Source organism: Peromyscus maniculatus, chromosome 15, assembly GCF_049852395.1.
Source record: "Peromyscus maniculatus bairdii isolate BWxNUB_F1_BW_parent chromosome 15, HU_Pman_BW_mat_3.1, whole genome shotgun sequence".
Taxonomy (NCBI): domain Eukaryota; kingdom Metazoa; phylum Chordata; class Mammalia; order Rodentia; family Cricetidae; genus Peromyscus; species Peromyscus maniculatus.
In genome coordinates, this window is record NC_134866.1 from 57,212,729 (window position 1) to 57,230,227 (window position 17,499).

A 17,499-nucleotide genomic window follows, 5' to 3' on the forward strand; every position below is an offset into this window, starting at 1 on the left:
AAAAAGGCACACAATAGACCTATTCAAGTCATCACAAAAGTGTGCGCCAATGGCTCCCTTCCTCAAAAATTTCAGAAATTAATAGATTGGTTGGTAAATTGGCTGGGGTTTCCTGGCCAAAAACATTTGCAAAATATTCAATTTTAAAAGTTTTCACTTTATTATAAAAGTAAATAATGTGAGTTAAAAATAAAGTATAGAATTTCGTGCTGCATTTTAGGAAAGAAATTATTAAAATACTAGAGAAAGAATAGCCACTTAACCCTTACTATAACTTGATCACTGCTCCTTGATGATAGTGTTGCTCTAAGTGAAAATTTTATTTTTTCCCTTATAATACCGATATTTTAATTAGAATTAATGTTTTCTGTGCATATCATATCCAAGCTCATCACATAAACAAAGCAATGATTATTAATTCGAACAGCAATGGTTGACAGGGTAGGTCAAATGTAGTTCCTTGTGTATAATCATGTGTGCCTAAACTTCACTGAAAGCAAGACATTTTCATTGGGACTTAAATAATCAATTAAATAAACCAATAATTTAATAAGTAATAAATGCTTAATTGGCTTGATTTGGGAAGGGTAACACCTCGTTCTATGCAGATGAAGTTTTCTGAGCAGGTGATTTGAAGAAGAACAAACTAATAGCATTGAAAGAAGAGTGGAAGAGAATAATAATGAATAATATAAAAGGAATATCTGCTTGAAGACATCCTGTCCTGATCTGGTTAATGGGAGGAAGTCTAGGAGGCACAGTGATAGAGTTCCTGAGGTAAAGTGTGGTGATTAGGACACAAGTCCTGTGAGATAGTGTGGAGAAAATAAGTAAGTTTGGGGAAATGCAATTCCATCCTTTGTGTTTAATTTTGTTTTAATTGGCCTTTCACAAAATGAATTTATCACAGAATTATTTTCTCCATAAATTAAGAACCCTCACAATGCCCCTTGGGAGAATTCTGGTCTAAGAGTGGTAGGAAATAAGGACTACTAATTAATGAGCCTCCTCCGTAATCATTGCTTCTTTGGGACAAAAATGATTAGATTTAGGTCATACATATTATTTGGCCCTCTTTAATAAGTTATAGAGTCATTGAATTAAAATGGACTTGCCTTTAATAATGTTCTATGTCTACAATACAAGGTCCTTGTAACTGCTGCTCCTGAAAGTAAATCCTCTTCATGGAGAAGCCACAAGCCCTACAGATTTTAGACAAGTGGCACTCAGGTTCTAGTGTTTCAGCTCTCAAAGATGTTTCTTCAGGTGCTTCTTTGCTTAGTCTACAAACGTTTGTAATATCTTAAACTTGGACTTGAACCAGATAAAGGCTTCTAACTATGTTTAATTCCAAATCACACTATTGAGTAGCTTTGCCTAATGAAACATTAGAAATGATTCTTAAAGAATATGGAAGTTGTTTTTAAAATATGTGAGTTCCAAAAAGAACTTGGGACTTTAAAAGGTCACTAGCCCCTTATTTGCATAAGTAAAGCTTAAAAGAAAGTTCTGGTGATGTCTAAGATAGCTGAACAGCCAAGTTTAAACTAGGAGCCCAGGCCTCTGTGAGAGGACTGTTTCTATTACCAAACAAGGAAAACAGCTCCCCTAGGATGTCCAAGGTTGATCTCTAGTTTCCATGTAGACATAAATGCATAAATATACACACATACACACATCAAACAGCCTGATAGGGAACTGGTCAACAACTATAATGGACATGCTATATTCATCTTTTCTTTTCCTTTTTTGGAACATAATTTTTTTTAAGAAATGTTTTGTTGTGTATGCTGCTTGTACACTTTATGTATTTGTGCATCTTTCTAAAACAATCACAGGTAGAAGATAAGCGATTTAGAGACTTTTTCAAATGTAGGATGATGTTTAATGTGGGGATGAATATAGAATTTTTGTAGGAAGTTACAGATATTTTTGCATTTTAGGAATAGGACTCAGTTCCACAGTTGTAATTTGTAGATAGATTTCTCAGATTACCTGCAAAGATACAATGATAGTTTTGGCTGGTCCTCGCTGAAAGTCTATGTTTTGTAGGTTTAAGTTTGATGTCAGTGTCTTAGCTTTTTAACTGAAGTGAAATGGATTATCTGTAAAAGACCATGTTCCCGAAACCATCCTTCTAAACCCATGTGATGAGAGCAATCTGTGTTCCACGATCAGCTCTCTTCAGTTTCTGATTATCACCCCTTATGTTTTTCTGCTAACATCACCAGATGCTTATTACAGTGAGATTATGAATTTTCTAATTACAATTAATCCTTTTAAATATGTTTCTATAAATGGAATTAATAGAAGAAAGATTCTTTAAATCCTTGAACATATAGTTAGAAATACCATCTGGTGATACATTTCTAATAGAAAAGCAACAAATTGAAATTAAAGATGCCTAGTAAGGAAACTATTCTTTCTACTCCTAAATGTATCCTGTTTTCTATTGTAATTAAATGGAAGTGTGATTTGACTAGTAGTATAATTATGAAAAAAAATCAAACTTTAAGTTGTTATTTGTATATATAAAATATATACCACAGTCATTCATAGAAAAATTAATTTTAAACATAACTTCATAGATTATGTAGTTTTTATATAGTTCTTACCCATTTGCCACATTGATTTGTTTCTTTTAATGATATAAAAATAACATACAGAATAGTTTGAGGAGTTACATCTGATCTTTACGTGTTTTTCTTTTATATTTTAAATCTCAGATTTATAAAGAAAGCTGTCTGAATACCAGGGAAATGTCCTGGTTTTCTTGCTATCCAGGGTCCTCAGATGCACAAGTATTGTTATTTTACTACAACTCTGCATTTTATGGCTCCTCACTTATCTTTCTGTTTCTCTCCCTTCCCTCTTTCTAATTCTTTCCTTAAAACTATTTTAATTAAGACTACATGGTAGACATTTATTCTTATATTCTGCAGAATATATTATCTCAAACCAAAAGTATCTTTTTTTATAACTACAGTTCAATATTTAAGCCAAGAAATTAAGAAGCATGTGAGAAGAGCATTGGATTGTAGATATTGTTAGTATGATGTTCCTTATAGTAAAGTAAAATGTTGATCAAATAATGACCTCGGTTCCTATGTCTTTTGGACTTTTCTACACTCTAATATTTCTGAGGCTTGGTTTTCTGGCACAAATATTTTTGAAAGGTACTGACAATCTATTTTGTAGACTGTCCCTTAATTTGAGTTTGTCTGATGGTTCCTCATAATCAGAGTCAAATTATGCTAGACTTTAAAAGTTACAGTTTTATAAGATGTCAATTTTATAACAAATCACATTCCTGTTTATAACTCTAAGTCAAGCTAATTATTTGTCATAATTGCATCAAAGATGATATTTATCTCTAGCTTTTTGGAAGAAATGATTCTCCTATGAGATTTTTATATGTGTTTTGTAATGAACAAGCTTCTCTAAATTATGAAACTCTTGTCAATTTTATGGTATATAAGATCAAATAAATTGTTCTGAAATTTTCCAAAGAAATCAATAAAATGTGAAAGTGTCTATCTTTTCTTCACAGTGAGCCCTGCCTGCCCACAGAAGCGAAGACACTCTTCTCTATCCTTAGATGAACTCAAATTCTTAGCGCAGCTAACAGAATCCTTTTTGAAGCTGGAAAACAACATTCAGGATCTGTTTGAAGAAATGTTTTTATTGCTTAAGATGCCCAGGAATTCTCCAGGTACTGTACTCTTTAGTTAACCATGCATAGACATTTTTTTCTCTGATTGTTCCCTGCCACTTTTAATCTGTACCATTATTTGAATGAAGTACATGGTGAAGTTATGTAGATTAATATTCAGCATGACACACAGTGTGGGTTTTTTTTTATTGTTACACCTTGGGAGTCTTTAATTCTAATGGGGGAAAATAATCCTGAATTTGTTTTGGATTATTGCCCTTAGCTAAAATTGTATCTTTTTTTTTTTTTTCCCGAAGATCCACAGGCTAGCCTGTTGAAAGAACCACAGGCTGGCCTGCTGAAAGAACCACAGGCTGGCCTGCTGAAAGAACCACAGGCTGGCCTGTTGAAAGACAAACAGACCGGTGGTGGAGCACCTGTGCTCTGGCTGCAAGCAGCCCCGTGACCTCCCCCGTGACCTCCCCTGTGACCTCCTCCAGCAGTGTTCCTAGCTCAGCAGCCGAGCTCTCTCACCCTTCCAGCAGTCCTGGAGGAATACACTAGTTCTCTCCTTGCAGGGCCAGATACTTCATATTCCACTATCTAAAATGGAGTTGTGAAAATTAAATGACCTAGCACACTAGGTCCTACATAAGATATTTAAAAGATATAATCACCAGTCAACAAATGTGAGTTATTATAAATACTCATTGTAATTTTATACTGTTATTCTAAGTTATAGAACATTTTACCATGCAGGTTGAAATGTTTCGGACCATAAGAGCAGAAGTCAAAGGCAATGGCCAAGATCCACTCTTAGCTGTCTTGTGTGTATTTTTCAGGGTTTTCATTTTATCCGCAATGATGTATGACGTTCTCTTTCACATACTACCATGTGGCATGCTAAAGAAGTGGCTCATCCTCCAAACAAACTGAGGGAAGCAGGGATTAACTATCCACATTTTTGACATACAAACCCCGTATCTAAGAAAAATAAATCTTTAGCCTCTCCCTATATAGTTTTGCATTTCTTTATTTACTTTGACTTACATATTAGAAAAGACAGTAACTGGGGGTTGAAGTTTGTTTTATGTTTAGCATAGTTAAACGGCTTTCTGTCTTTCAGGTTCGCTTTAGGTAGCACTGTTATAAAGTACGTAATACAGATCATTGCATTTGTTCATTTTCTATTACTGTAGCGAACTTTCTGAGCCTGGTTAATTTAGAAAGGAATAGGGTTTATTTACCTCCTGCTTTTGGAGAAAGTCCAAAATGTATGCTGACTCGGGTGAGGACCCTCCCAAGGATGGTGTTGCCAGTGCCCACCCAGTGCATTCTCCTTTCACTACCATCTGGGAAGCTAAACTCTAACGTAAGAACTCTTGTGGGACATACTCCAATACACCAAACCTATAACCATCACTTTACCAAATTTCAGCTCATTAAAAATATAAGGGAGGAGTACAGATTTCTGATGCTAGCAATCATGGAAGACAGAAAATGCTTTATGCAAAAGACAAATAGGAAATGGAGAATTAATTAGGAGGTAATAAGAGCATTAATTGGTTATCTAAATGGAGTTGATTTAGCTCAGAAATTTTTGAGCACTAAGACTTTCAAATTATTGGTGATATGCTAAGGCCCCAAAGAATTGATATTAGCTACTGGCACCCATCCATCATGACCAGCCAAGATAATGCTTCCTCACTTTCCTATATTCAGTTCTTTTCAGAAGTAAAGACATAGAGTGAATTCCAGAACATCAAGGTCTCTCCCCACCATCTTATTTTCATCCCAGTACTGTGGTGGTATTCTAATTGTACTGAAATGTGATTTTGATTGTATGTTAATAAATAAAGTTGCCCAGCGGTCAGAGCCATTAGAGCCATAGACAGAGTGTGGCGGTGGTGGTGGCACACGCCTTTAATCCCATAGATCTCTGTGTGTTCAGGGATACAACCAGCATTGGAGACATATGCCTTTAAGACCTGGGGAGCTGTACATACAGACAGTGACGAGGCAGTCACGTGTTTGGGTTTACAACCAATGAGAAGGCAGAATGACTATGAAATGACTTACACACAGGAAAATAGCTCTCTTTCGGGAAACTGGAACCACCGCAGGAGGAAGGATGAGATTTTAGCTCTGAGCTCTGATCTCTTGGCTTTCTCTTTTACATTGGTTCTTTGTTTCTTATTTAATAAGATGGTTGGATACATCTACATAGTACAGCCCTTGACAATATGTATCAATTATGAGAGAGAGCTTTGTTCTTAAGTGAAACATAACTAACATTGTTCGAGGAATATGGTAAGGATATGAAACTGAAATAGACAAGAATTGAAGAGAAGATTTTAGCTGTTGATTTTAGAAAAAAAAATGAAAAGCTTATTCTACTGCATTAGATTAGGATTTAGCCTTGGTGAGGCTTCTGTACTCTGTACACTCAAGAGCAGGCATTATGATTGTTGCAAAAAAAAAAAATCTGTAATCACCTCACAATATACAGTTACTGCTTGTAGATGTAACCAACCGTCTTATTAAATAAGAAACACAGAACCAATGTAAAAGAGAAATCCAAGAGATCAGAGCTCAGAGCTAAAATCTCACCCTTCCTCCTGCGGTGGTCCTAGCTTCCTGAAAGAGAGCTATTTCCCTGTGTGTAAGTCATTTCATAGTCATTCTGCCTTCTCATTGGTTGTAAACCCAAACACGTGACTGCCTCGTCACTGTCTGTATATACAGCCCCCCAGGTCTTAAAGGCATATGTCTCCAATGCTGGCTGAATCCCTGAACACACAGAAATCTATGGGATTAAAGGCGTGTGCCACCACCACCGCCACACTCTATCTATGGCTCTAATAGCTCTGACCCCCGGGCAACTTTATTTATTAACATACAATCAAAATCACATTTCAGTACAATTAGAATACCACCACAGCTGCTAATCCATATTTGTGGGTTATCAAATTCAATATTTACAAGTAATTTTTGAGCGACAGGTATAAGAAATACCTCAGTAGTAGAATGTCTCTTTTTGACAGGTGTATTCTTTAATTTTTCAAAATATTTATTGTACTGCAACAATATTTTTAATAATTCCCTAACACTAAAAATAATGTCTGCTGTCAGAATACTGTTAATGCAGATTTGCTGATTAAAATCATATTAAAATTTCTCTAACTTACTCTAATTTCACTTCATACTGATGATCTAGAAATGTTGTTAAACAATAAACAAAAAATAAAATGTGTGCGTGGCCGTGGGGGGGGGGGGCATGTGGAAATAGGAAATCAAATTGTAAGAACTGATTCTTTCCACCATGTCGATTCCAGGGATTGAACTCAGGTTTGTCAGACTTGGTAGCAAGCACCCCCACCCTGGAGCCATCCCACAGGTCTTTGCGATATATGCATTCTTTGGTGTTGAAATTCATGGGTTTGGGTTTTGGTCTTGGTTTTGTTTTGTGTAAGAAAACCAAGATTGCATTGATCCTACACAACTCTATATAAATGACTGTAAAGAATGATCTTGAAGGAAATTGTTGGGGGAAATAATCATCTGTTTCTTTGAATGTGTCAGTGTTAATCAGTTCTTATCAAAAGCTTTGGCTTCTCAAATTAGGAGGAAAAGATACCCTGAGCTGAATGATTATAGAAAGCAAAGGAACCTAGCTGTGCGTGTTTTTCTAGAAACTCTTTTTGGGAGAGAATGAAGGGAAAGAGAGCAGACCAGGTGGCTTCCTGGGTCTTTGTTTTCATTGGCGCGTATTTTGTTAGCTTGAAAACAGTGACCTTATGTGATTATATGATCTAAACAATCCAAAGAAAGTAAAGGTTTTCCCCATTGTCCAGATGTTTTAAAAATATCCACGTGCTTAACATCAATACAGCAAATATAAAGATAATTAACCAAACATTTGACTTTCTACTTTAATGTTTACTATTATATTATAGACTCATCCAAATTGGCAGTTCTCTTAGTAATCAGAATGTGAACAAGAGAATTTGTAGAGACAAGAGAAATCTTTGAGAAAGAAAATTTAGTAGTTCTCCCTGTTTGTTTTTGTTTGGTCAGATTTGATGGTTTTCTGACTTCACCATTTAGAAAGTGATTGACTGAATTGATGCCATACTGCATTTCTTTTGTGTGGTTGTATTTTTACGGGCTTGCTTTAGGTTTGATTTTGGGGGGCCATTTCTGATGCTTCTTCAGAATAAAGTAGTTCTCGGGCAGTTCCTCAGTTTTTCCAAAGGTGGCATCTGAGATTTATCTAAACCAGGAGGCTTCTTGGCCCGCGCTTCCCTTTAGCACCAGCAAGGACAAAGCGCAATGGCTGCTTCAATTGGATGTAAGAAGAACACTTAGGGTTTGTCTCAGAAGAATCAAAGATTTCAGATCTTCTAAAAGATTGTTTGTACTCTTAGGGGGTCTTAAGAGGGGTCAAATGGCTTCTAAGAGTTCCTTAGCTAGATGGTTAAGGGATTGTATTAGGGAGGCGTATGTAGTTAAGGTAAAGAGGCTCCTAGGGCTTCTAAAGCTCATTACTCTAGGACTTTAGCTGTTTCTTGGGCAGAGAGGTCGAAGGCTTCCACATTGGAAATTTGCAAGGTGGCCACCTGGGCTTCTCTTCACACTTTGTTATGGTATTATCTCTTGGATGTAGTCTCTTCTACAGATTCAGCTTTTGGTGGGAGGTTGCTTGTGAGCCAGAAAAGAGCAGTGAAGAAAAGAAAGACTTGCACTTCCCACTCAGAGCTGCCAACAAGGCAAGTTGCTTTGAAGTGCACACAATGGGAACCTATGAAGACCAATTTGGGTGTGAAAGTGGATGTCACAGGGAAGTACTGCCAACCTCCAGTCCCTGTGAAAGAGAGCAAAGCGGCAGCGTGCAAAGGAGCCAGAAGTGTAAACTAACCACAGAGAACTCTGTAGGGGAAGCTGGTGAGCGGCTGGCACTCGTGTGACCCTCTGTGCTCTTCTGAGGTTCTGAAGCCAGGCTGTGCTTAGAGAGGCCACTGTAGATTTCATGCAAATAACTGTTTTCAAATGCTGTGCCAAAAGTAGACAATAAAGTATGTACAGAGTTTTTAATATATTTTAAGTATGTACAGTAATTCCCCAATTGTTCAAAGAACTCATAGAATTTTATTTTGTCAAGTTTTGAAATTGACCAATTGAATTACAAATAAATATAAAAATGCAGCAATGTTGTATCCATGAGATATTAGTGTGTAGCCAGTGTTACTAATCCTGCCTAAAAATGACCAGTTTTACTTTTACACTTAAAATTAAGCTTCTTAAAAGTCTTTTAATTTGGGAGTATTATATTTAAAAAATTAATATAAGTACTTGTAAGTTACTCATTCTGGATTCATGAGCCAGCAAGAAAAGGCTTAGAAATATTGTCTTTGTCTTACTCATCTTGAAGGTTAGCAGGTGGTTTCTACCATCTGGGCACTTTGTTTATTGAATAAATATAATGAATGTATTTGGGAGTGAAATGTTAAATAGAAGGTAGTCAACTTCTTCCCTAAGACTTAAACTCTAGCTCTACAATGTCAGATAGTTACTTCCAGAGATAGATCTGAAAAGACTATGCTTTAAAGGTAAATACCTCTTAAAACTAGCTAGCTTTATGAGCTTCTATAGAGTATTCAGATAAATTGGTTTTGAATAGTACTATATGCATACCATAAAGCCTTTGAACAAAACAAAGGGACATATAGTCAGGATGAAATTGCATCTTTTTTCTACTTGTCTACTTTCTGGAAACAACGACCTCCACACATGCTCCTATATTAAAACAATAAATGGTTGTCATTCTATACAAGGGGTCTGTTCATTAGTAATTAGGAAAATGCAGAAACACTTCCCGATCAAAGAGAAGGAAGCAAATTCAAAGTCATTAATTCTAAAAGAACCAACTGGGACTAGAGAAATTACTCAGTCATTAAGAGCACTTGCTGCTCTTCCAGAAGACCTAGGTTCAGTTCCCAGTACCCACCTTGAGCAGCTCACAACTGCTTATAACTCTAGTTCCAGAGAATCCAATGACCTCTTCTGACTTTGGCAGGCTGTGCATGTATATGGTGTAAATACATATGCTATAAAACACACGTGCACATCAAAAGAATAAATCTTGAGAAAAAAAAGTGACAACCATTCTAGATGTGATTAACATGTTCAGGTTCAAGCAGGTTAAGATAATGGTGTAGAAAAGCTGCACACAGAGTAGATGTACATACATAAACATAGAAATATATAACTACACAGGGAATATATGCAGTAAGATGTTGATTGTTGCCAATATTAAAATGATGCAGGCATATACAAGATATAGAGCTCCTATGAATATACAACTTGATGAAGTCTATATGCTAATCATAATAATATTTGCTATACATGATGAAGAGTTTTCCATTGTTATACATAATTTAATTAGGTATTCATTGATGACCATTTACCATGCTCTACTTCATTTGTTAGCATGATGGTATGGCAAATTTTCTTGGACTCTGGCAAACTTTCTTGGGCTGTGTCTTATATTTACTCTACTCTATCTGAAAGGTAAGTTTCTTATGTAGAATTGTTAAATAAATAGTCATGTTCACAAAGAAGATGAAAAGACACAAACTAAAAATAAGAGTTGCAAAAAACATGTGTGATAATGGATTCATATCCAAATATACAAAGAACCTTTAAAATTCAACAAGACAACAAGCAACCTGGTTTTAAAATACATAAAATATCTGAGCAGACATCTCACCAAAGATGACAGATGGTGACTAAGCATATGAAAAAAAAAAGATGCAAAAAATAGTACGTCACCATGGGAATGCAAACTAAAATGAGGTATTATTGTATACCTATTAGAATGGCAAAAATCCAAAGAATGCTAAAAATACTACTTTCTGGCAAGTATGTAGCACAAAAGTAACTCTGCTCATTGCTGCTAGGAATGTAAAATGATAGAGCATCTTTGCTAGTCATTTGGCACTGTGTTACAAAGCTAAACATAGTCTTACCATATGATCGAGTAATTGCACTTCCAGGTGTTTATCCAAATGAGCTGAAAACTTATGTCCATGCAAAAACCTGCCTATGAATGTTTATAGCAGCTTTATTCATAATTACTAGAATTTGGAAGCAACTAAGATGTTCCTCAGTAGGTGAGTCAATAAACAATCTGTGGTATATCAATATAATGGAATATTATTCATCAATAAAAATAAGATTCTCAAGCCATGAAATGATATGGAGGAACCAAGAATGCATATTGTTAAGTGGAAGAAGGTAATATACAAAGATTATATACTGTATGATTCCAACTATGTGGTATTAGCAAAAGACAAAACCACAGGAACACTGAAATTATCCACCTTGCCAGGGAAGGTGAAAGGAACGCTGCACAGGTTGTACAGGTGGTTTTAGAGCAGTGGAGCTGTTCCATATGACACATTGTGGTAGAGACATGAACTCATGGACTTGACAGTGTCCATAGAATTATTTAACACATCGGTAAATCCTAGGGGGAACTCTAAACATACATAATAATGTTTTAGTATCAGTTTATCAGTTGCACAAATATACAACATCACCATAAGATGTTAAACATAGGAGAACTAGAGGCTGGAGACACGTCTCAGTGGTTAAGAGTACTTGCTGCTCTTGCAGAGATCCAATATGTCCTTCAAGGGCAGACCTCTGTGACCCTAACTTTCTTCCACTACAACCCATCTGTTGGCTGATTCACCACTTCTTAATAGCTCCAGAAGGTAGAGACCAAGGCTTTACCCTGCAGATCATTTGAGGGACACTTACCCAAACAGAAGCAGAGGTGTTACTACCTAAGCAGGCATTCAGAAAACACAAGTGTTATTTCTTTCTGGACATTCTATTCCTTAGAACATATTCACACTTAAATTCATAGAACCACATTCAAAAGGAAAACAACACCCATCTGCTAAATGAATTTATTGGTTAGTCACTACTGAGAAAATCACCAATGTGGTTAGAGAATACAGAGAATCTAGTTCTTAAAATTCCTTGAAGGCTAGTAAAAGAAAAGAAAAATGGGATTATAGTACGTAATTTACCATCCCATACTAATTCCAAGCCACAAAAAGGTAAAGGCTAAATTATTCATTTAATAAAATCTTGATGGAAAAGTGTTAAGTTTTCTTCTTGTATTTATTTTCTACATTTTGAAGGTCTTCTCTCCCACCACGAAAAGAGCTCCTTCATTATAAAACTTAACATTGCAAAAATAATTCCATTTTAAGAGTTAGTGATTATGTCTCTCCATGTCTGTCCCAGGTTTTTGTTTTTCAAATTAACCATTGTTAATAATTACTAAAAGCATCCTGATCTACTGTTGTCTTTCTAGGCATTTTGTTCTTTGATGATGATGATGGTGGTGGTGGTGGTGGTGGTGGTGGTGGTGGTGGTGGTGGTGGTGGTGTGTGTGTGTGTTATGTGTTTGTGTGTATGCTCATGTGTGCAGATACATGTGCATGTTTTTACGTGCAAGTAGAGGTTACAAGTCAGCATTGGGAGTCTTTCTCAATTTCTCTCCAACTTTTTAAAATTTTGCATTTGTGTTTGTGTATCTCTGTGTGTGCCGGTATGTGTGGATGTGTTCATGCCACAGCACGCATATGGAAATCAGAGACGACTTTCAGGAGTTCTTTATGTCTATGATTTAGGTCATGGGAATCAAACTTAGGTCACCAGGCAGGCACCTTCACTTGCTCAGCCATTTTGCAGAACCACCAGATTATCAAATCTGGCACCTTACAGTTGGACTACACCAGTTGGCCAGAACCCCCCTGGGGTCCTCAGTGCTGAGATCATAGTCAAGAGCCCCTGGTTGTACGTGGGTGCTTGGGATCAAAGTGAGGTCCCCATTCTTGTGCAGCAAGCTCTTTATCAATTGAGTTGTTTCCCCAGCCCTTTTTGTGAGAAAATGTTAGTATTTCATGTAACCCCGCCAGTTTTAATTGTAGTACTCTAAACTGTTACTTCTGTGACTTCAGACTCATGAAGTGTTTCCAGCCTGTTCCACCAGGCCAGACAGAAGTTAACTTTTGAAATTAACAAAGAAGTTAATGTTTATTTTCTACTCTTATGTCGTCCTGTATTGTCAACGTGAGTGTAGAGAAAGGATCTTCATTCTGCAGATTACACATGCATGTATGCCAAATATGAATATAATTGCAATCATACAGATTTCATCAAGTTGTGTACTTACAAGGAGTCTCTATCTTGTATATGCCTGTATAATTGTAATACTGCCCCGAGCCTGTATCTTACCGAGTATATTCCCTATGTATCCACATATGTGTATGTTTATGTGTATGTATCTACTGTGTATTGCTCTTCTATGTAATTAGTATGTTAATCACATCTAGAATAGTTGGTTCTTTTGAAAAAAGATTTATTTGTTAATGTGTGTGTGTGTGTGTGTGTGTGTGTGTGTGTGTGTGTGTGCCAGAGTACATGTGTATGCATCACGTGCATTCATTGCCTGCAAAGGACAGAAACAGGCATCCGATTCCCTGGAACTGGAGTTACAGTTAACGTTGAACTTCCTGAAGTACTGGAACAGTCCTGGATCCTCTAGAAGAGCAATAAGTTCTCTTAGTGACTTAACCATCCCTCCAACCCCAGTTTGTTCTTTTTAAATTAATGCTTTTGTATTTGTTTCCTTCTCTTTGCTTAGGAATATTGGAAAAATCTGATAGGGAAGCCATGGTAGAGAAACATTCATCAAATGAAACCAACATTCCTCCAGAGCCATTATTACCAGTCAAAGAGGTGAGGCTTTTTATTCACATATAACAAGTTTACATTTCCATGAGTCTATTGTGAATCAAAATATCTGAGTTTTCCCTTTGCTCCCAAATAATCTTTACTGAAATTTCCTCAGAAGCTGTAGGCAAAAATCCAGAAGTCTTACCATCAAGTAACTAAACAGCAGATGCTGACAAGGGTGTTGGGAACTAATCCTTATACACTGTTGGTGGGAATGTAAATTAGGCCAGCCACAATGGAGATCAGTGTGGAGTGCACAGCTACACCTACCATGAGACCTTCCTGTGCCACTCCTGCTGTATACAAGGAGGAGTCTAAGTCACCACACGGTAGGGACAGCTACTTACTCATTTCGTTATGCCTCCACTGGCAATCGCCAAGTTATAGCATCAGACAGCAATCAGACAGTAAAATGAATGGATGAAAAATGTAGAATACACATAGCAGATTTATTCATTCATAAAGAACAAAGTGACATGATGCATTGTGGACACAAGGCTGTTGAAATGAAAATAAAGACGATAGGCTGAAGGGGCATGACAGTTTGACCTGGTCTGTGTTTGTTTACTCAGTTTACTCTGTTTGTGTATGGAACTAGAGATTATCACATTAAGTGAACAAGCAAGTCTCAGAAAGACAAATGGATGTTTCGCTCAAAGCATGGATTCTAGATTAGACAAGACTTTAAGAAGAAGGGGGTCTGACAGGAGTAACGGGGGACTAGCTAGAGGTGAGGGGTAAAAGAAAATAGGAAACGAGAATAACAATGAATCTGATCAAAATACTTTGGATAAGTACGTGAAGATGTCATAACAAGACCCATTAATTTATACAAGTAATATAAGCTAACAAGTTAAAAATGTTTTTAACAAAAATAAAGTTGGGTCATTGTTCTCTTGCACAATCAGGTTCATGAGAATGGTATGAAATTTTTGTTCCCATCTTGGCTCAGGATCTGTATTTTGAGAATGTGAACTATAGATAACAATTGAAAAGTGATAAAATGCTGATTTTCAAAGGAAAGGCATGAAGGGTTGAATGAATCTCTTTGTCTACTTGTTCAGGATTCATTGCTATGCTTCTACTCTCTTCTGTATTGTAGCGAATCGTGTCTACCAGGCTCTCATGCTTTCTGCATTGTGGGAATGTCTGTATAATTAAAGGTATTGATGAAATATTGGAGTGCAGAAGTTGCAGAGAAAAAAATTAAAATCCCCCAGCTCTGCGATCCCATGGCAATGCTGTGACTCCTGGCCACAAAACATTCTGCGTGTGATTGGAGTCCCACTGGGCAGCTGTGCCTTGATTTAGCCTCTGTTGACAGCCTCGGTCTCTCAAAGCACAGCGACTTTGCTTTGCTTTTTCTGTCTTGGGTGTGATTATGATTTGCTGCTGTGTTGTGCTTCACAGTTGGCTTGGCTTTGCCTTTCTCCCGTCACCTGGGTCACTGTTAGTTACCTGTGCTTCACTCAACAAAATACCCAACACAAGGAACTTAAGGAAAGAAGAATGTATTTGTTTATGGGTTCAGATTTCATTCCAGAATGGGTGTGGGAGAAGTATGATAGCAGAAGCAGCTCAGTCCACATCAGCAGGAGCCTGTTCACATCGTTATGACAAACAGGAAGCAGATAGTGGGACAGGAAGCACCCCAAATCAATACAATCCAAGGACATTCCTTAGTGAGCTACATCCTCTTGCTATGCCCTACCTTCTAACATTTCAACAGCCTGCCCAGAAAAGACCACCTCGTGGGAGTGAGTGTGCAAGCCTGAGTTTGTTAAAACAGTGGTTCTCAACTCTCTGATGTTGTGGCCCTTTAACACAGTTCCTTGTGTTGTGGTGACCCCCAACCATAAAATTATTTCATTGTTACTTCTTGCCTAAAACTCTTCTAATGTTATGAATCATAATGTAAATCTGATATGCAAAATATCTGATATTGAACCCCCAAAGGGGTTGTGACACACAGGTTGAGAACCACTGCTGTAGAGAGACATTGCGCATTCAAGCCATAACAGAAATTAGTTCTCTACATTAAACTCTTCCTTTTGAATTCCTTACATAGTTTCTGCTTTCTCAATTAATCCTGAGTAATATGCTGCATAAATATTTTAAAAGACCAAAGTCTGTATAATTTATAACAGTTCCCAGTCTAGAAAGCAAGGGATATGGTCAGGAATACTCTAAAGTATATATAGTACTTCAACAACAACAATAACAACAAGAAGAAAATCAAGCTCAGCGTGAATCTAGCATTATGTAATAAAAAATAAAGTTCAGTAATTCTGAACTGTTGTGTACTGAAAAGAAAGCCACTTCGTTCTTTCTTGTTTTCTTGGATTAACTAACAAATGTTCTTTATTTTAACTGGAATGTGTGTGATGCCAAATATCAGATGGGAAGAGAATAAGCAATCTTTCATGAAAACATAGACTTTTAGAAGATGGTGTCAGTGTGTAGAGGTTTGCAGTTTTCTTTGTATGAGTAGTGATTTATGTCTTTGTTTCTCATACTTGGAGGGGAATTCATATGGCCAGCATATTACAGTCACATATCAATTACCACAGGAAAAGATCATCCCTATGCAGGCAGAGAAAAAAGCATAGACAGGCATAGGAACAGTGACTCCAGCCACAGCAATCAGTCACAATTTCTACCAAATATGTTCTTTGCATGATTGGAAGATTTTAATGAATATTTGTGCTCCAATAGAGATATAAGCAAGCAAACAAACCAGGGCTTTTGTTTATTGCTTTTCATTTTTATGGAGGTAGTTTCCTTTAACATTTTTATCATTAACATGTTCCAAAGAGTTACTGTTATGCCACAGGCTGTAATTTTTCTACCTCTAATGACCTATATTTGATGCCCACATCCCAGGTGGAAGGGAAAACGTATTCCTGAAAGTTGTCCTCTGACCTTCACTTATAAGTAAAGAGATTTAGTTATTGGTTAATTGTACCCAAATACAATTGACAGACTTGTTTCAGCTCTATGTTGCTAAAGGATCAAATAAATTTTAGACAGGAAAGTTCAGTTGCATTTAACTATAGTAAAACAGGGGTGGTTATTTTGACTACAGAGTTGTAGACTCATGAGTTGTATATAAACCATCTATTGTTTTCTATATCTGTATAAAATGTGTTAAAATGATGTTGGATTGGATAAACATACAAAACATTAGGCTAATGATTTTAATCTTGGTAATTCATAGGTTTATTATGATTTGTGTGTGTGTGTGTGCGCGTGTGCGTGTGCGTGCGAGTGCAAGTGAAAATGCACATGTGCCAGGACACACCAGTGAAGATGAGAGGACGACGTTCAGGAATCTGTTTTTTCCTTCTACCGGGGGATTAGGGCTCAAAGTGAGGCCACCGAGTTTGCATAGCAAGTTCATTTGCACATGTCTTACCTCACTGAGCCTTCTCACAGGTCCTGATTGCAGAAGTCTTTGACTGACAGGGACATAGAAACCGCCCAGTTCAACTCAGTCTTCTAACTAAAAACTCTGATATCAAGAAAAGCAAAAGATCAATCAGTGATTTATCGACTCAGGACCTACTTTTTAAAATATTTTATTAGATTTACTAATAAAGTGTATATATGGTTAGGAGAGTGTTATGTGCACCTGTGTGCAGGTGCTGGCGAAGGCCAGGAAGCAAGGCACTGGGTCTCTGGGACTAATTAAAGGAGGTTGTGGGCCACCAGATATGGGTGCTGGGAACTGAACTCCATCCTCTGCAAGAGCAGCAAGCACTCCAATTGCCGAGTCATTTCTCTAGCCCTAAGCCTATAGTCTTCTGTATTTGGAGTAGGTGACATGTTAATACAAACAGGAACTGCTAAAACAGCTCTATTTCTAAGCATAGATTTAGTCTACTTACTTCTCATGGTTTTAGTACTTTAAAGAACATCAGGAAACTTGAGGGACATCTACATTTACAGATATATTTCCGTATGAGACCAAGACTAAAATAAAAAAATAAATAAATAAACCAAGTGTGTCAATTAGTTTTTGTCATAGAAGA

The 17,499-nt window shown here is 36.9% G+C and overlaps 1 protein-coding gene across 7 annotated transcripts in view; it reads left to right on the forward strand.

Annotated features, from left to right (window-relative positions):
• Kiaa0825 (KIAA0825 ortholog) overlaps positions 1–17,499 on the forward strand; it is a 441,346-nt gene that overhangs the window by 94,698 nt on the left and 329,149 nt on the right. For all 7 annotated transcript variants that reach the window (XM_006986534.4, XM_076551989.1, XM_076551990.1 and 4 more), the window contains 2 exons: positions 3,551–3,712; positions 13,377–13,471. In XM_006986534.4, the coding sequence (XP_006986596.1) occupies positions 3,551–3,712; positions 13,377–13,471 (257 nt within the window). The remainder of the gene's footprint in view (positions 1–3,550; positions 3,713–13,376; positions 13,472–17,499) is intronic.